Source organism: Pantherophis guttatus, chromosome 2, assembly GCF_059756535.1.
Source record: "Pantherophis guttatus breed Tessera chromosome 2, ASM5975653v1, whole genome shotgun sequence".
NCBI lineage: Eukaryota > Metazoa > Chordata > Lepidosauria > Squamata > Colubridae > Pantherophis > Pantherophis guttatus.
The window spans coordinates 104,432,424-104,452,874 of NC_142064.1; the positions used below are offsets into that span (position 1 = coordinate 104,432,424).

Here is a 20,451-nt window from a genome sequence, read left to right on the forward strand (position 1 = left end):
GAAGCTATAGAGAGTGTTGGGTGAAGGTTCTCCTATAGTCCCAGTGCAAAGGAATACTACTGTAGAAAGAAAGGGAATACATCTTTCTTTGAAATTATATTTTTTTTAAAAAATTGAAAGGAAGAGAAGGTAACTTTCCAAATGGTAGCATGAAAGCTGAAAGTTCTGTTCCTACTTTGAGCTGCTATTGCATTTCAGCCATTCTTCTTTTGAAGGACAAAGGATATTTGCTGAGAATACTTAGGGATCCTTGGAAATTCAGTCTGACCCTAAATTTTTAATCTAAGGCATGGCTGTCCAACCTTTTGGCTTGCCTGGGCTACTTTGAGTGAAGAGGAATTGTCTTGAGCCACATAGAAAATATAACTAATAATCACTTAATAATGTTAAAAATTTACAATCTTGTGGGGCTACATTTTTAGTGGTCCAGGGCCATATGTGGCCCTTGGGACACACCTGATCTAAGGTCCTATATAGGATTAAAAGATGTCTTCTGATTCCTTGAGCCAATCACAAGGTAGCAGAAGTAAAGCAAATTAGCAAAGCCTGGTTTAAAGACCACCACCACCACCGCCTCCCTACACTTAACTAAATATTACATTATTTACTTAGAATTAAGGTTCAGAGCAAGTAGGATGAAAATTGCTGTTGGAAGAAACTAGGCATTTGGAGGGAATCATTTCCAAATAGAAAGAAACCCAAAGTTCACTATACTAGCTGCAAAAGGAAGAGACAGAGCTGTCATTTCCCCTCCATTTTTTCACCTCAGAAGACAACATAGAGTATGTGAAACATTTCCCACCCCCAATGGTCTCTGGCAAACCAAGTAACCAACCCTTTTTCCTCAAGGAACTGCAATTCCAGGGATGTACAATTCTGATTAGCTTGAGGGCCAAACACAATAAGCAGGAACAGGGCTTCCCTCAGGAACTCTAGAGGGCGAAATGAGTGCCTTGTATGTCAATTGGGAGTTGGTTAGTTGGAAAGGCTGGAAAAGCACCAAAGAGATCAGCATCTGTTGCCAGTTTCTTAATGGAGCTGACTTAGAATTGGAATATTGACATAGACATTCCAAGTAAAGTTTCTATCCTACTTCCTTCTCTGCCTTATTTTTCAGCCATGGCTGTTGCTGAGGTCAGATCACTTACAAAAGTCTTGGCATCTCGGTTTCAATATTAACATATAATTGTTTTTGAAATGCCAGTCTTAATGCCAAGCTGAGCTTTAGTGAGAGATTGGCCTCAATAGGTAAGGCTTTGCTATACAGTTTATGTGGGAACATTTCTTCTGCTCATGCTTTGCTTTTGTCCTTCCAATCCAAGATGATCCCACATTCATTCTTTGAATGTTGTGTAAAAATAGTAATTGAGAACCCTCCAGGCTCAGGTGCCAGTAGCAAATTTTTGAAGATGGATTTATGCTGTAAGAAAATTCCCCTTCCGCTTCAGTTGCAAACACCATCCAGTATAAGGATTGTCCTAAGGACCAAAACAGGAGAGGAAAGGATTTGCAGGCCATACCTGCTATTTTCCTTTAATTGATACATACATCCCAGCTGATGTTGTTTGTGTTGTGACCCAGGCCCAAGTAAGTAGTAGGAAAATCAGTCAGTGAAAAAACAAATATTATTCGAACAACTGAGAATTACTTCATTCCCAGCGTCGTTCAACTAAATTAAAGCAAATTCCTCCCAACACAAATTCCTCAGTCCTATCGCAAACTTTGATCCAATTAGGCAAACTGCCAAAGGCCTTTCTTGACAAACGTTCAGAAGTCACAGATACAAAAATAAATACAAGACGTAGACAAAGAAGAAGACAAAGCTACCAACATTGTTTTCTGGCAAAGCCCAAACGCCATTGCTGGTCTGTTTTAAGTCTTATGGGAGAGGCCAATCATCTCTAGGCCCTACTTCCAAGTTGTCCTCTTTGCTTGAGCTGCTCTTGCCTTCTGGCAGCTCTTCTCATGTGTGCATTAGGAATAGGCTCCTCCTGTTCCTCTGCCTCACTCCTATCAGTCTTTGGAGGCTCTGGAGTCCGCACCTCACTCCCCGATAGCCCTGGCCCCATCTCTACCTCTGATACAGAGCCCTCATCCGGGCCTTCCCCAGCCTCCAGGACTGATCCATGTTCTTCCTCAGCTTCATCGCTGTCTGACTCTGCTGCCAGCTCTGCAGGCTGCTGGCGGACCACAACAGTTTGTATTTTTATAAACCAACATATTAAATGCAAACACAAATTTCATGTCATACCTTGTTTGGCTTAGCTTTAGACAAGATAGGGGAATTCTGTGCATTACACTATTTTGACTATTTCCATTTTTGCTGGGATAATGGGTACAGAACTTAATGTAGTAACTGTATACAAAAAATAGACCTTATATGAACCAAAAATACAATAACATTATAATGCAATGGATTACATTCTGAAAATTTAAGTACAGGTAGTTCTCAACTTATGACCACAATTGGGACCAAAATTTCCATTGCTAAGCAAGGCAGTTAAGTGAGCTACACCCAATTTTATGACCTTTTTGCCATGGTTGTTAAGCAAATCACTGCAATTGTGGTCACTAAGCAAACTTAGTTTTCCCCATTGATTTTGCTGGTTGAAGCTGGTTGAGAAAGTCGCAAATGATGATCACATGACCCTGGGCCACTGCAACCATCATTGCCAAGTGTGCAAATTTTGATCATGTGACTATCAGAATGCTGTGATACCTAAAGGTGCAAGGACTGATCATAAATTACTTTTTTCAAGGCCATTGTAACTTTGAGTGATTGCTAAACGAATGGCTATAAGTCAAGGACTACCTGTACAATAGTTAATCATGTAGCAAAGTTGGCATTTAAAAATGTTTCTTAAAAAGAAATGGAATTATATCTAAAACCATATTTTGGTATTGGAGGGAAATAATAATTACAAGATCTGTGGAATGGAACATCTCAGCAGGTCAGTCTTGGCAGTTATGAATTGCTTAAGTAATGTTTTTATTTTTATGTATTTCAGAGGACATTTTAATGTTTTAACTTAGTCTTCCTGTATTGCATTTTGCTTTTTGCTTTTTATTGCTACTATTTTTTTCCTTCCTCAGGACACATTCTTTTAATTGTTTATTATTTGCTATGGATTCATTCTGAATGTATTTATGTGGCAATTCCCCAGCCCTTTTTAATATTTAAACTGCACACCATAAGAATGATTTCTCTGAAATAGAGTTTAAATGTCTTTTTAGTTGCTTTTTCTGGTTTTATAGCAGTATATGTTGTATATGTCATGTCAAAGTTAAAATTTATAATCCCTATAAATTTCCCCTTATAACTTTTCTAGTGCAGAGCACCATTCATGTATTTTCAGAGTTAGGAGAAGACTGATATTTTTAGTTCTTCTCCTGGAACTTGCGTTATAAATGTCTAAGTGCCAAGAAAAAGTTTTCTATCACATTTAATAATCAATTTTACTTTTAACCTCTTCCTTCCCTTCAGTTTTTCTTTGCCCTGGACTACTAAAAGGAGTATACCAGAGTGAACATTTATTTGAATCTGATCACCAGTCAGGAGCCTGGTGTAAGGATCCACTGCAGGCTTCTGACAAGATTTACTACATGCCATGGACACCATACAGAACTGACACTCTGACAGAATATTCTTCCAAAGACGATTTCATTGCTGGAAGGCCAACTACAACTTACAAGCTCCCACACAGAGTGGATGGCACAGGGTTTGTGGTGTACGATGGGGCTTTATTCTTCAACAAAGAAAGAACAAGGAACATTGTCAAATTTGATCTACGGACAAGAATAAAAAGTGGGGAAGCTATCATTGCTAATGCCAACTATCACGATACATCCCCTTATAGATGGGGAGGCAAATCTGATATAGACCTGGCTGTTGATGAGAACGGTCTTTGGGTGATCTATGCAACGGAACAAAATAATGGTAAAATAGTCATTAGTCAGCTAAACCCTTATACCTTGAGGATTGAAGGGACATGGGATACTTCCTATGACAAAAGGTCAGCTTCCAATGCATTCATGATCTGTGGCATTTTATATGTAGTGAAATCTGTGTATGAAGATGATGATAATGAAGCTACAGGAAATAAAATTGACTATATATACAACACTGAACAAAGCAAGGAAAGTGTAGTGGATGTTCCATTTCCAAATTCATATCAGTATATTGCTGCAGTGGATTATAATCCAAGGGATAACCTTCTTTATGTATGGAACAACTACCATGTGGTTAAATATTCATTGGATTTTGGACCAATGGACAGCAGAACAGGTAAGGTTCTTTGATAAGTTTTATTTTCTGTCATCTCTTGATTTGCAACCAATTTAGTCCATGGTTAAGGCCAAACTTTTTCCTTCCATTAAAAGCAGCAGGATGGGAGTTTGACTGGGAAATAGATGAAAAACGTTTATCTGTGAGTGTTTTTCTTTCACCTTAAACATCGTTCCTCTCCTTAACTACTACTCCAGTGGAGATGAGAAAGACAATGATGGGATTCATGTAATCCTTTATATAATCCCTTAGGAGGTTTATCATTTATTCAGTTAACATGTTGTCCATTCAAGTCATTGTTATTCAGTTGCATTGTCATTTATAGAAACATAGAAAATTGACAGCAGAAAAAGACCTACTGGTCCATTGAGTCTGCACTTTGAAGTTTTTTATTACTATGGTTTTATTTTTATTTTTGTGAGATGATGAGTATGTTTATCCCAAGCATATTTAAACTCAGTTACTGATGACTGACCCACTATTCCTGCTGAAAGTTTGTTCCAAGCTTCCACTACTCTTTCTGTGAAGTAATGCTTTCTAATATTACTTCTGAACTTCCCTCCTGACAGTTTGAGGTTATGCCTCCATATTCTTGATTTTTGTTTAATATTGTACAGCCTTACTCATACTCTTAATATATTTAAAGGTTTCAATCATGTCTCCCATTTCTCTTCTGTCCTCTAGACTGTGCATATTCACAATCTCTCTTGATATGTTTTCTCCCTCAGATTTTGCACCATTTTTGTGGCCCATCTCTGGACTCACTCAATGTTGTTAATACTTTTTTAATAAATGAGGTCTCCAGAACTGGACACAGTATTCCAAATGGAGTTATCTAAAGCCCTATATAGATTATGATTTCTATTACAATTTAATGTTATATGTAAATTCATAAATTGTGCATTATTCAGTGAACCATGTTTAAACAAAATGTAGTGCTTAGTGCCATGCTTGAAATACAGTCATAATCTTAATGAAAGAAAACTTTTGTTTCTTATTAAATTTATATCCTGTCTTTATTTTGTGCAGTTCAAAGTAATAATGTTCCTTCCTCTTCTTATTCCTTTTTCCCATAAAACAACTACCTTGTGAGATGGGCTATGCTGGGAGAACATGTTTGGCCCAAGTCACCCCGCCAGCTTCCATGCCTACCAGAAGGCTCATAGTCTCCCAGATATTACAAGCTTTTCTAATTGATCAAAATGATTTTTAGTTGATTACCTTAACAACTGCTACATGAATGTTATATTTTCTAAAGCACCATTCGCTGTTTAGAAAACAGTATACTGTTGCAGTGTTGAACATTTGTATACTGTTGTTTTCTGGAAACTTTAATGTAGATTGAAATGAGATGGTTATTTCCATTAAAAGGAATTAAACCAAGGAATAAAGGAATTCAGCAGAGGATTAGCAGACCATCAATTTTCAGCAGCAGAACAGACAAAATGGGAATTAAATAGAAATACAGAGGAAGGAAATGGACTTATGATTTGGCAAGGAAAGAAAGGTGCCTTGTGTAGTACAGAGAATAGAAAGATAGCCATCAAGATATAATTTATTTGTTTTGTTCCTATAGCATTTTTTTTTTTTGAAGCGCAATACTTTACCTAATCTCTGGAGTGACATAGAAGAAATCTAAAAATATACAGCTGTGACTTATTTGCTGGTAGAATATTGTATCTGTTCCTACATACTATCTTTCAGTATAGACAAATCTGAACTTGTTTATACTAAAGTTTTAAAATATCAATTGGCCCTTATTGCCACCCTGTTGAAAATGTCATTGATGTAGTTGTAGAATACAGAGCGACAGGCAATAATTCTTTATGGGGATAATTGTGTAAGGAATATCATGAAAGGCATCTTGCAAGTGCTCCGTATATAGTGTAGCCTTTCTTTTCAGTGGCCATGATTGAATAAAAATCCTAAAATTTATGTTCCAGTTTCAAAAAGACCCTAAATGATTCAAAATGATGTAAAAAATAAAATAGAATATGTAAAAGAAAAAAAAAACCAGCCCAAACTACAGAAACAATAGTCATTGAGACACAAACAAAACATTGCTTAGTAGCAGTGATCATCTCCCAGACTATCAATCTTCAGAGGCTTTCTAGAACAGCCAGATTCTGGAGGCTTGCTTATTTATTTGTTTGTTTGTTTGTTTGTTTGTTTGTTTGTTTGTTTAATCAAGCATGTATAAGATAACAGATCTAAGTATAAGCATGATTATGAATACATGAAATGGATACGAATAAATGGGGACAGTAGGACAGGGACGGTAGGCACGCTGGTGCTCTTATGCACGCCCCTTACAGACCTCTTAGGAATGGGGTGAGGTCAACAGTAGACGGTCAACAGTTAAAGTTATGGGGGTTTGGGGATGAAACCATAGACTCAGGTAGTGCATGCCAGGCATTGACCACTCTGTTGCTGAAGTCGTATTTTCTGCAATCGAGTTTGGAGCAGTTTACCTTAAGTTTGTATCTATTTTGTGCTCGTGTATTGAGATGGTGTGAGTTGACCTCGGGTAGGGCTTTGCTTCAGAGTAGAGAAGTAGCTACAGAAAAAACACATCCTTGTGTTCCTGATTATGGGAAGGATAGTAGTTCAGAAGTCATTTATCATTCTTACTGGATTAGCAGAAGCAGTTGAGGGAATATGGTGACACAAATATCCAGAGCCTAAATTGTAGTTGTCAAGACTGACAGAGGCACAGTTAGAAGTTACACGAGATGCTTATATCTCAGTCCAGAGAAGCAGCTCTCGTATCCACAGTATTAGTAGTAATAATTTTTTAATTGATTAGTATTGTGGCCATATCAAATCAAATGAAAATAAACTACAGGATCTAATTCCAGAGTAAAGTAGATGGAAGGAAATACCCACAGGAATTTCCAGGAACAAGATCAAGTGTCAAAAGTTTATCAACAGAGCCAAAGTCCTAGACTATGTAAATACTACAAAGGATGACAAAGTGCAATCCTCAGATCCTACTAATTTTCCTTATCTTCAAGCTTTAGAGCCTCTGACTTCTCAAGTCAGAGTGATTGAGAAACCTGCAAGTTACAGAAACTGATTTTTCCAGGTAAAAATTATTATTATTATCAGAATAATCCCTAGATGCTATTAAGGTAACAAGCATACTTATCACTTCAGAGATAGGAAATCGACATTTTAATCTTGTTTATTATATGTTTCTGGATTACATATCATTTACAGCTCAAAAGAAGGAAAATATAGTAAAATAGGACCCATTATATCGTAGAGGAAAACCAAACTGAGGTATATTGTTCCGGGAAAGAAATGCAAATAAGGGATTATAAATTGTTTCTATACTTTCATTCTTTTGGATACATTAAGATGGTGCTTAGCCTTAGGCTAGTTACATTTTTTTTAACTGTAAATGCACTCACTACAAACAATTGCTGCACTTTCTACTATAATAAAAAACATAATGTCAATAAAAATAGAAGAATTTTTTTGATTTATTAAAAATTAAAACTTTTAAACAAAAAAGATAGTTATTTAATAGAATTTTGACTTATTATAGATAAATGTAGATAGACCTAGACATACAGTAGACATACGCATACACATACGTATCTTTAAACCTGAAACATTGATTTAACTTGATTGGATTTGGGGGATTTTGTGTTTGTTTGTTTGTTTGTTTTGTTTGTTTGTTTGTTTGTTTGTTTTCCCCACAAGGAAAACCTAAAATTTTGTGCATATAATAGGACAAATAGAAAAAGTAAAAATTCCTCTTTGGAAGAATAAGCAAATCACTTAAAGGAGTTATAGATTCAATATAAGATTCTAAAACATTCTATTAATAAAAATTAGCAATGATTAAAGGAGTCCTGGTGGAAAATTGCTGACTCCTCTACTTCATCAAGTAGTCACTCAAGCCTGGGAACAATATTTTAGAGGGCTGTATGCAAACCCAGCTTGTAATATGCACAAGACTCAGATCAATTTGGATCAAATACAGTATATAATAGTGCCATTATGGACATGTTTTGGGGAATGCAGGATATTAAATCATGTTTTTCATCCTCATATATTTTTAAATTATTAATGTAACTTATTAAATATGTACATCAAACCTTCAATCCAATTGCATATTAATTTAAAGAAAAATCCAAAAATTTATATCATAAAATAAAAAGTTAAAAGTAAATTAGGAAAAGGAAGCAGATATATACTTTACCAGGCAAGGTTTACATTGTGAATTTTAAATGTTAGAACATAGTCAAGGAATTGTGCTCAAAATGCATGCAACATTTTATTTTTTTAAAAAAAAGAAAACTATAGGGGCACACAAGTAGGAAAACAGACTAATTATTTACTTATACAAACAATGAGATGTATATTGCCCCCTCCTGAGATTCTAGGCAATTTACAATAAAGCAAAAATATAAGCATCAATAAAAACATTATATATTAAATTGCATGTATATAATAGTTATTTCTTGATTAGGGAGGAAGAGAGAAGGGCAGGAGCAGGAAAAATAGAGTATATCTGACAATAGGTATTACTAAACCTATTACTAATTCAGTCCAAAGTTTCCAGACTGTTTTATTCCCAGAACAGTAGATTTTGCACATATTCTCTCTACTAACATTTCATCTTTTGTTTGCTGTTGCTGCTGTTTCCTTCTTTCTTCTCAGGCATGCATTCCCTCCTAGCCCAAAATATGAGTGGATATACCACCAAACAAGATACCAAATTTATTCATGTAAAGAACATAGGAATAAAAGAGACAAAACCGAAATAAAATACAGAGTATTAAGTCCCAAAATCTTCCCCCAAAAGTCTTCAGATTTTCCAGAATGCAAACAACATTGAAGAAAAGGTTAATCTTTAATGGGTGGTCATTCCAGACGGCCAGCACTCCTGACCTTCAGCCCTTTACCACCTGAAAATGAAGGAATACTAGTTGTTTCCCCCAGCATAATCGACTTATTCTAATAGGGAGATGTAATCCTTAAATTCCACTTGGGAATTTATGCAGACCTGCAAAATTAATGCAATATGTGCCTAATAGTCGACTCATATGAGCACCTGAGCCAATGCATTTTGTATCCACTGACGTTTTCAGATGTTCTTTAAAGGCAACCCCATCTAGAATAAGTTGTGTTGATCTAAATAGCTGGTTATGAGGATATGAGCCACTATAGTCGGGTCCTCTCATCCAAAGTAAGACTACAACTGGTGCACTAGTTAAAACTAGGCAAAGGTTGCCCTGGTCACAATTTCTACATGCTGAGCCCTGAGTGCAGGAGGACACCCCCCAGCCATGGACTTGCTCTTCAGTAACCCTGTACAGAGATTAAATGGGGTATAGAGCAGCCCCAATGCATAAATAGTAACTCTTTTTCGTCACCCAGCCGGATGACGATGAAGACTGGACTAGGCAAATGGGTCCTAAAGGAACTGTTGCCACTTGCCACCGGGAGGGACAGATCAACTATTACCATCTAGGCCAGCCACCGTGAGAGGGTGGCTGGGATACTGACCTTCCGATTGTGATGTGTGGACACAGGCTCCCTTCCACTGCTGTGAGAGAACAGTGGATTTCAGTTCTACCGGTTTCTGGAGATCTACTGTTTCAGTCTTTTGGACTATCTGATTAGGCCCCCGGCCAGTTCTCACCTCCATCCTGGTTTTTTGCTTGATGTATACGGCAGCCGACCTTCTGGCGTTGCGAGACTCCTCCCTCTTGCAGGCCTGACCCTCCACGCTCTCGAGGGCCTACCTTGATGACGGATTTTGGAATCCCGAGAGGTGGCATGTTGCAAAGAGGGGGTTGAGGGGTTTTTTAACTTTGCTTTTAACTATAGTTTTAAGGGGTTCTGGGGAGGGGGGGAGGGTTGTGGGTTTGGGGGACAACCCACTGAGGGGGAGGCCTGGTCCGATAGGGGGCTACGTCATGGGGGTGCGGGGCTCGGAGTCAATGAGGGGGTTAGAGTCCATACTGACGAGGGCGATATCATCAGTACTGTAAGTGGGAGGGGCAGATATGGTGGGAGCAGGGGACCATATCCGGTTATGGGGGTGCACGCCTGCTGTCTCCAAGTGGTAGCGCGCTCCGGCCCCCAATGTTTCTCTCGTTCTCCGGGTTGCGTAGATCCTCAGGGCCCGGGCCTTCAGCTGATGTTGTGCAATGCCAGGTCTGTAGTAAATAAAGCCCCCCTCATTTGTGATCTTGTTCAAGAGGGGGGAGCAGACCTGGCGGGTATTACAGAGTCCTGGTTGGGCCAAGGGGGGGTTCCCCTTGTTGAAATGTGCCCACCAGGTTTCCGAGCATTCCATCAGCCGAGGTCTCAGGGGAGGGGAGAGGGGGTAGCGGTTGTTATAAAGGATGGTCTTGGTCCAAAGGAGGCCACTGTGCCTCAGATAGCAGTATGTGAGTCCCTCTTTGTGAAGTGGGGTCATGGGGTGCAGATGGGCTTGCTGATCATGTACCTGGCTCCCTGCCCCGTGGCGGCGGTCCTGCCTGAACTGCTCAACGTGATAGCTGGGGTGGCGGTTGATACCCCCAGGCTTATGGTTATGGGGGATTTCAACCTGCCATCCATCAGTGAAACGTCTGAGGAGGCTCGGGAGTTCATGGCTTCCATGACAGCCATGGACCTGACCCAGTTAGTTCATGGCCCTACTCACATGGGGGGACACACTTCGGACTTGGTTTTCATCTCTAGCCAGTGGCTGAATGGTTTAGATATAGGGGATATAGTGATTAAACCCTTGTCATGGTCAGACCATTCGCTGCTTCAACTTGACCTTCAAACTGCTACACCCCGCCGCAGGGAGGCGGAACCGACCAGGTGGTTCCGCCCCAGGTGCCTGATGGATCCTAATAGGTTCCGGACGGAGCTTGGGCCATTCCCTGAGGTTCTGACTCACGACCTGGCTGAAGACCTGTGGCTGCCTGGGATAGGGCGGCCGCTGGAGCTTTGGACCGTGTTGTGCCTTTGTGGCCTCTGACCCGGCGCCGATCTCACTTAGCCCCCTGGTTCTCCGAGGAGCTGAGGGAGATGAAGCGCCAGAAAAGACGCCTGGAGAGCAGTTGGAGGGCTAGCCTTTCCGAATTTGACCGAACACTGGTAAGGTCTCATATTAAGACCTACCTAGTGGTGATAAAAATGGCACAGTTTAATTATTTTTCCGTCCTTGTCACGTCTGCAGATAACCGCCCGGCCGCCCTGTTTAGGGTGACCCGCTGCCTGCTCCATCCGGGAGTGCAGGAGGACCCCTTGGAGGGCAGAGCTGAGGATTTTGTCCAGTATCTGCATGACAAAGTCGCTCAAATTCGGGAAGGCTTGGACTCTGACTAGGTAGATGCAGGTGGGGTGATGGAGACAGGTCTTGAGAGTGTTATCTGGGAGGAGTTTAACCCAGTGACCCCTGAAAACGTGGACAGGATTCTGGGTGTTTATTGGACCGGTGTTCCTCCTGGTTGGTGCTGGCTTCCCGGGAGGTTACGCGAGGCTGGCTCCAAAGGATTGTCAATGCTTCTTTGAGAGAGGGTTAATTTCCCACTGCCTTGAAAGAAGAAGCCCTCCTTGGACTCGGCTGTTTTAGCAAATTATCGTCCAGTCTCCAACCTCCACTTCGTGGTGAAGGTTGTTGAGAATGTGGTGGCGCAACAGTTCCCCAGTACCTGGATGAAGCGGTCTATCTCGATCCATGCCAGTCGGGCTTCAGAGCTAGGCACAGCACGGAAACGGCATTGGTCGCATTGGTTGATGATCTCTGGAGGGCTCGGACAGGGGTTGTTCCTCTGTCTTGGTCCTATTAGATCTCTCAGTGGCTTTTGATACCATCGACCATGGTACCATGCTGCGCCGGTTGGAGGGGTTAGGGGTGGGGGGCACCATGCTACGGTGGTTCTCCTCCTTCCTCTCTGACCGGTCACAGTTTGTGTTGACGAGGGGCCAGAGGTCGACCTTGAGGAGCCTTGTATGTGGGGTGCCGCAGGGGTCGGTCCTCCTCTGTTCAACATTTATGTGAAGCCGCTGGGTGAGATCATCCGTGGTTTCGGGGTGAAGTACCATCAGTATGCTGATGACACTCAGCTGTACATCTCCACCCCAGACCACCCCAATGATGCCCTTGACATGATGTCCCGGTGTCTGGAGGCCGTACGGAACTGGATGGGGAGAAACAGGCTCAAGCTCAACCCATCCAAGACCGAGTGGCTGTGGCTCCCGGCGTTCCGATATAGTCAGTTGATGCCATCTCTGACTATTGGGGGCGAGTCGCTGGCCCCCATGGAGAGGGCTCGCAACTTGGGTGTCCTCCTGGATGCGCGGCTGTCTTTAGAAGAACATGTGATGGCTGTGGCCAGGGGGGCTTTCTATCAGGTTGGCCTGATTCGCCAGTTGTGTCCCTTTCTGGATCGGGACTCCTTGTGCATGGTCACTCATGCTCTCATCACTTCCCACCTGGACTACTGTAACGCTCTCTACATGGGGCTCCTCTTGAAGAGCACCCGGAGGCTCCAACTGGTCCAGAATGTGGCCGCGCAGATGATTATGGGAGCGTCATGGCGCTCCCATGTAACACCTCCCCTGCGTGAGCTGCATTGGCTCCCGGTGGTCCTCTGGGTGCGATTCAAGGTGTTGGTGACCACCTTTAGAGCGCTACATGGCTTAGGACCTGGATACTTACGAGACCGCCTTCTGCCATCGAGAACCTCCCACCGGCCAGTACACTCCCACAGAGAAGGGCTCCTCCGGGTGCCGTCGGCCAAACGTCAACTGGCGGCCCCCAGGGGGAGAGCTTTCTCTGTGGGAGCACCTGCCCTCTGGAACGAGCTCCCCCCCAGAGATACGGACGATTCTGGATCTATGTACTTTCCGTCAGGCCCTCAAAACTTTTTTATTTCATCAAGCCGGGCTGGCCTAACTCTCCAATGGTGTAATTTTAATTTGAATTTTAAATGGGGGATTTTAACTGTCGGGCCAAATTGTTTAATATATTTTTTAAATTGTTTTTAAATTTTGTATTCTATGCTTTTTATCTATGGCTGTTCACTGCCCTGAGTCCTTCGGGAGAAGGGCGGTACATAAATTTAAATATTAAATTATTAAATTAATTATTTTTTTTCCTAAAAAAATTTTTTTTTTGTTTCTTCCATCCATACTCATACAGTTCTCATGCACCAAGACTGACTGCTTCTCATGGCTGAACAAGGTTGGCATACATGGTTGGATACCATGTAATATTGATGATATTGAACCCCAAATCATAAGCTATCTCTCCCAGAAGCTACATGTAGATGATAAATAACAGCACGGGCTATTATTGCATGGGCCCGGGGTATTTTCAGGATCACCTCCTACCGGCCTCCCACCGCCCATTGCGCTCACATAGGGCTGCCCTCCTCCGGGTCTCCTCAGCTAGACAGTGTCGGCTGGTGGTCCCCAGGATGAGGGTGTTCTCTGTGGCCGCACCGACCTTCTGGAATGGGTTGTCCACCAAGCTCCGGATGGCCCCCGACCTCTGCACCTTCCACGCCAACCTAAAGACATGGCTCTTCCACCAACTTCCCTGATCTGCCGCAGATTTTAATTTGGGGATTTGGGGATTTTTAATTTGGTTTTAATACTATTTAAATTTTACTTATTGTCGGGTTTTTCTATTGTTGTGAGCCGCCCCGAGTCCTACGGGAGAAGGGCGGCATATAAATCTGACAAAATAAAATAAATAAATAAATAAATAGCAAGAGAGAGAGAGCATTGACCCATAGGGTATTCCACAAAGGAGCAACCATGGTACTGATCTCTCTCCTCCAACTACCACTGGTTGTAACAAACTGCTAAGGAAGGAGCTGAACCATTTGCAGATAGTGCCTCCAATCACCAATCTTTGCAGCCATCTAGAAGGACACCATGAGTCAGTAGTGTTTAAAAGCTGCTGAAAAGTCCAAAAGCATCAAGTCAAGCATATTGTCCCTGTCTAGTTCTCAACATAGGTCATCAGTCACAGTTACTAGTGGCATGTAAAATGCATAAAGCAAGCTTTACTTCCAGACAAACATTCATTAGATGAAAACTTTCATGTAGAAAAATAAGCAATAAACTCACCAGATAAATAATACAATTGTCGGTTCTCCATGGTCACCAACCCTTTTCTGTCCAGAACAGATTCATCTATGGAAACACTATTTCATAATTAAATAAACTTATAAAAATTCAGACCTAGAAATAAATTACTTTTTACAAATTATTTTTTCAATATAAGCATAGTAGTATACACATTAAAATAAGTATGAATATATGGACATTTTAATTAGTTGAAAGCAGTAGAACTATATTTTAAAATATAAAGTTATTAGTATTAATCTCTTTTTCAGTGAGCTAGAATTTTTTTAAAAAGTTGTCCAGTACTTTCTGTCTCCTACATATATTTGGGAGCTGTCCACTGTTATATGAATTCTCATCCCTCAAAAGTTTTGTTACACTGTCAGTATCTGAAGAACTATTCTTCTGCCAAGTATGGTCTGTCCCCCAGAAAATCCTTATTGAGGTGGCATATAATTGGGAGGAGAATAAATAATGTGATTTTTTTTTTCAGATTCTTTCCTATGATAGCTAGATTCATAATGAACCAAGGAAATGTGAACAAATATCCCATAGAGGATTGTTGGAGTTCTGAGATACATTTTAATGTAAGAAAGGGAAGAATAAATTTGGAAAATAGGGTGATTTATCATGCTTGCTTTTAAATTTATGATACCATTTGAAAAAATGAAGCTGTTGATGATTTCCAAGTTAGCCCCAAATCATAGTCATAAATCTGGCTCCGTGGGTTGACTCTATTATAAATAAATACATTCAGGGCAGGAGTAATATAATTCAGATTTGCTCTTGATGGACACATTTGAACTCGGCCTCCTGATCCCAACTATTTTTGACAGTATAAAATAGATAACTGATACCTTGGCATTTGAAACATCATCTATTCTTTACATAGATTTTTCAATGTGGGAAGAGGAAAAAGCATTCATTGTGTAGCAGATGAGTTAGACTGAGTCCCATATAATATAATTGAATTGAGTCTGTAACTGTATATAAACTTCTTGTCCTGCTAGATCTCTCAGTGGCATTTGATACAATCAACCATTGTATTCTTTTTAGACCATCTACGAGTAGTTCAGTGGCACAATATTGTTTCTGTACATTCTGCTGTATATTTTTTGAGTGCATAGTTCTTTGTGTAATATATCAGGCAATGCCAAAAAGCTACCGTTTAGGCCTGGAATCATAGAATCATAAGGCTGGAAGGGACCTTGGAAGTCTTCTAGTCAACCACCTGCCCAAGGCAGGAGATCTTATACTATCCCAGACAAATGGCTGTCCAATATTTTCTTGAAATGCTCAAGCAATGGTGCACAATTCCAGGAAGTAAGCTGTTCCATTGATTAAATGTTCTTACTGTCAGGAAATTTCTCCTTAGATCCAGATTGGATCTTTCTTTAACAAACTTCCGCCCATTGTTTCTTGTTTTGCTCACATTTGCTTTGGAAAATAAGTTGACACTCTCCTCCCTCTGAAAGGCTCTCAAGTACTGGATGATAACTATCATTTCACCCCTAATAAGCCTTCTCTTCACTAGGCCAGACATATCTAGTTCCTTTAACATTTCATCATATAGTTTAGCCTCCATACCCTTTATGATCTTTGGTGCATTTAAAATAGAATAGAATAGAATAATAGAGTTAGAAGGAACCTTGGAGTTCTTCTAGTCCAACCCCCTGCTTAGGCAGGAAACCCTACACCACTTCACAGAAATGGTTATCCAACATCATCTTAAAAACCTCCATTCGCAACTTCTAGAGGCAAATTGTTCCACTGATTAATTGTTCTAACTGTCAGGAAATTTCTCCTTACTTCTAGGTTGCTTCTCTCCTTGATTAGTTTCCACCCATTGCTTCTTGTCCTACCCTCAGGTGCTTTGAAGACTAGTTTGACTCCCTCTTCTTTGTGGCAACCCCTGAGATATTGGAACACTGCTATCATGTCTCCCCTAGTCCATCTTTTTGTTAAACTAGACATACCCAGTTCCTGCAACCATTCTTCATATGTTTTAGCCTCCAGTCCCCTAATAATCTTTGTTGCTCTGCACTCTTTCTAGAGTCTCAACATCTTTTTTACATCGTGGCGACCAAAACTGAATACAGTATTCCAAGTGTGGCCTTCAAGGCATTATAAAGTGGTATTAACACTTCACGTGAGCTTGATTCTATCCTTCTGTTTATGCAGCCTAGAAATGTGTGGGCTTTTTTGGCAGCTGCTGCACACTGCTGGCTCATATTTAAATGGTTGTCCACTAGGACTCCAAGATCCCTCTCACGGTTACTACTATTGAGCAAGGTACCACATATACTGTACCTGTGTATTTTGTTTTTCTTGCCTAAATGTAGAACCTTACTTTTTTCACCATTCATTGTGAACCCACCATCAGACCTAACTGGGTTGAGGGAAGACGAGTCAATGACACTATTATCAATATATGTCAAATTAAGTAATTTGTAATCCAGAAAAAAATAGAGGAGGAAACTGAAGAGATGGAAGCTCAAGTACTAGATTTTTTATTTGAAAAGAAAAAGGTACAAAAGATAATCTTTTTTTAAGGTTCTTAATATCTTCTATTCTAAAACTTTTCTAATGAATTTTTATTGCTTTTTAAATAGTAATAGAAAAAGAAAAAAGAACAAGAACAAAATACAAAGATAAAAACATAACAAATACATGAAACAAACAATAGAAAATAAAATAAAATATTGAAGGATTTTATTTTATCTATATAGCACTGGTGTGACTTTGGAACCAGCGATTATAGTCTATTAATTGCAGATGCTTTGGCTGGCAATTATAGACTATTAAGTCAAAGGCAAACAAAGCAGGGATGGGTTCTACTTACCTTTACTACCAGTTCGCAACGAGGCCACACACTCTTCTGCACATGCATAGAAGCTTCCTGATGACGTCGGGGTCGGTGGGCAGAGCCTCCCGCCCAGTTCTTGCAAACTGGTACGAACTGGGGGCAACCCACCACTGAAAAAAAGCCAAACAAAGTCTAGAAAACCTGCAGAGATATTTCCAATAATTATTTATTTATTTGGAAACTAACAGTTCTTGCCACCTATTTTAATGAGGAATCACTTTACAAAAGATGAAAGCCTTGGTATTTACTAAAGGCCAAGCTAAATGTATATGGCAAATTAAAGGAAGCCACTATCAAGCAAGTTATGTTCTTCTACATAACCATCTTAAAAACATATTTAATATAAGAAATTCATTGAAGATGCAAATTTAATGTTGTATAGAGAATTTCCAGAGCAATATCAACATTATGCTTAGTTTGTAGTAATGGTGATCAGCAGATCTCCTTTAAAATAAACCCGACAGTCAAATTATTTGATCCCCATTAATATTTAAACAGGAATTTTGGTCAATGGGAAGTAGTTTAGTCCAAATTTTTAAAAGCTTTAATTTGTCAGAATATTTCAAACACATTACTACTAGATTCTGAGTGACTTGCAACTGAGGTTAGACCTTGGATATATTTATATAATCTTGGCTAAAATTGATTTTTGCCCTATCTGCCTGACTTGTTTAATCCTTTTGGATAGTTTGGTAAATATATTAAGGACGTTTTAGAAAGAAAAACATTTATTTCATGCATTTCCCCTATGTGCTTATTTTCTTTCTTTTTTCTTTTTAATTTAAAAAGTTTTAACAATCATTACAACAATTTTCCCCCTCCCACCCCTCCATCCACCCTCTCCCTCCCACCCCCCTCCCCCCATCCACCCACCCCGGACTTCCCAGAGCAAAAACAGGGTATAGCACAACAAACATAAACTAAAATAATCTAACTTTCTGTAGTCTCCAGACTTCCCCTTGCTCTTTAACTCCCCCTTCAAGTAACTAAACATATTCAAAAAGGAAATATAGGTTTCATTCATAAGCTATTTGTAACTTTTTAGTCCGATATTTGTTTTGAATATAGTCAATCCATCTTCTCCATTCCTATGTGCTTATTTTCAATGAGATTTCACAGAAAAGAAATTACTCTTGATCAATATGTTTTGGGCACTAACCATGAAGAACTTGCATGCTCTCCTTTATTACCTTATACTTAGATTGCTAGAAAAAAAAACCTTTACCATTGGGAAATTATAATCTCTAATTTAAGAGTCCTAAAATAATTTGATTTGGCCATCAATCTTATTTGAGGAAAGCTGTAATACCCCATAGCTAAGAAGCTACATCTCTTAGTGTGAAATAATGTGAGGTGTTGAAATAATGGAATTTAACTGCTGTCACTACCTGTATTGTAGAGATTCTCCAATTCTCTCTTATTGTGGCCTCTCCCCTTTTTAAATATATCCTTACTTCTATTTAATCAAAATCCAGAAATTTCTGATAAGAATTGGTAAGTTTTTCAATATTGTTTAAACAGCAGTTATTCAAAACAATTTAATTAGTTTTGGTTATTTGCTATTTGCAGGTTAGCATATTGTTGAACTGTAAATTAGATTATGGCAATAATATTGCACTTTCTCTGAATGTTGCTCTGTACTTGACTAAGATCATATTTTATTATTAAACCTATTATTACCAATTGCTGCAGAGTAAAGCAGTGATAATTGTGCTTTCTACCTGCCTGATTTTCATTCAAAAATTATTTTCTTCTTTCCTTTATTTATATTTATAGAGAAGAGATTTACCATTCATTTTAAGGACTCTTTAAACAACTAATTGGGCTAAAATATTTAGGTTTCCATTCTATTTCCTTCTTTATGGATTGGAATAGTTAAACTCATCAAGCAACATGTAGGAATATTGCCAGTATTATTAGACAAAGTGACAAATAAAAAATGTCCTATTCTGGATTTTGTTTCTATATTTCGGAGGGCAGAATATCCTCACTGATTTTCACAAGGGCCTTTATGAAGCTATAGAATCTGGTCTTGCATTTCTGAAATATTTTCTGGTAGCCGAAGAGGAAGGTTAGCAGAAAGGAATAAATGATTTTCATATCAGAAGAAACCATTAAATATATATTTATATATATTCTCAGCCTTTTGACTAAAATCAAGTGTAGTATGTGGATTGGTAATTTCTCGTCTCAAACTGGTAATTTAAAATTTATTTGTTAATGAAATGTATATAGCCACCCATATCATCAAAGGCAACTCTGGGTGGTGAACAACAATTAATAAGAACAATAAATAAAAATATCCCTGAATTTCTGGTCACCTTTTTCAGTGAATCTTGATCCTTAATCATACCATACTTCCTTCTGATGGTCAAATTTCAAACCTGTTTTTTTATTGTATGCATAGATGTACTGTAATTCCAAATTGGTTAAACTGGGAGTGAATTTCCTCTTGGACTATACAAACACCTCTCACATGTTTCTCTTCCAGGGACAATTCAACAGTTTGGGTAAATAAATACTCTGAACCAGAGGTGGATTTGACATTTTCCCCCAAAGTTCTTAGTTTCAATGAGGAACTAAAATGATTCTCAATTAACATATTACAACAGGAGTGTCAAACTGAAAGCCGGGGGCCAGATCTGGCCCATGGGGTGCTTAGATCTGTCCTGCAGGGCCACCCTGGAAACAGTGGAGGACCAGCCTGCAGTGCCTCTGTCAGCAAAAACGGAGCTTGGGAGGGTCATGGGCGGCCCTCCTGAGCTCTGTTTTCACTGGCAGAGTGTTGCAGGAGGCTGTTTAAGCCAAAAACAGGTCACGGGGGCCACGGGTGGCCCTCCCAAGCTCCATTTTTGCTGGCAGAGCGTTGCAGGAAGCCATTGCAGCTGAAAACAGAGCTAGGAAGCCTTGGGCAAAGCGCTTGGGCCACCACAGGCACTCCTGACACAAGTGACATTGATCTGGCCATGCCCACCCTGGCCATGCCCATCCCAGCCCCCTAGGTCAAATACAACCCTGATGCGGCCCTCAATAAAATCAAGTTTGACACCCCTGTATTACAAGAACTAAATTCCAAAAAGAAATGTCTAATTATTTTAGCCTTGGAGATGATATGAAAAATCTTGATTACATCTGCAAGTTACACCTCTGTTTACCAAAACAGCAATACCAAAATTATTATTTACATTCAACTTTGTTTCAAGATATG

At 39.7% G+C, this 20,451-nt stretch overlaps 1 protein-coding gene across 50 annotated transcripts in view; it reads left to right on the forward strand.

Moving 5' to 3' along the window:
* ADGRL3 (adhesion G protein-coupled receptor L3) overlaps positions 1–20,451 on the forward strand; it is a 624,693-nt gene that overhangs the window by 356,786 nt on the left and 247,456 nt on the right. For all 50 annotated transcript variants that reach the window (XR_015732755.1, XR_015732756.1, XR_015732757.1 and 47 more), the window contains one exon: positions 3,485–4,285. Coding sequence is in view for 47 of the 50 variants with exons in the window: in XM_087888346.1 (XP_087744472.1) it covers positions 3,485–4,285 (801 nt within the window). In the remaining 3 variants the exon portion in view is untranslated. The remainder of the gene's footprint in view (positions 1–3,484; positions 4,286–20,451) is intronic.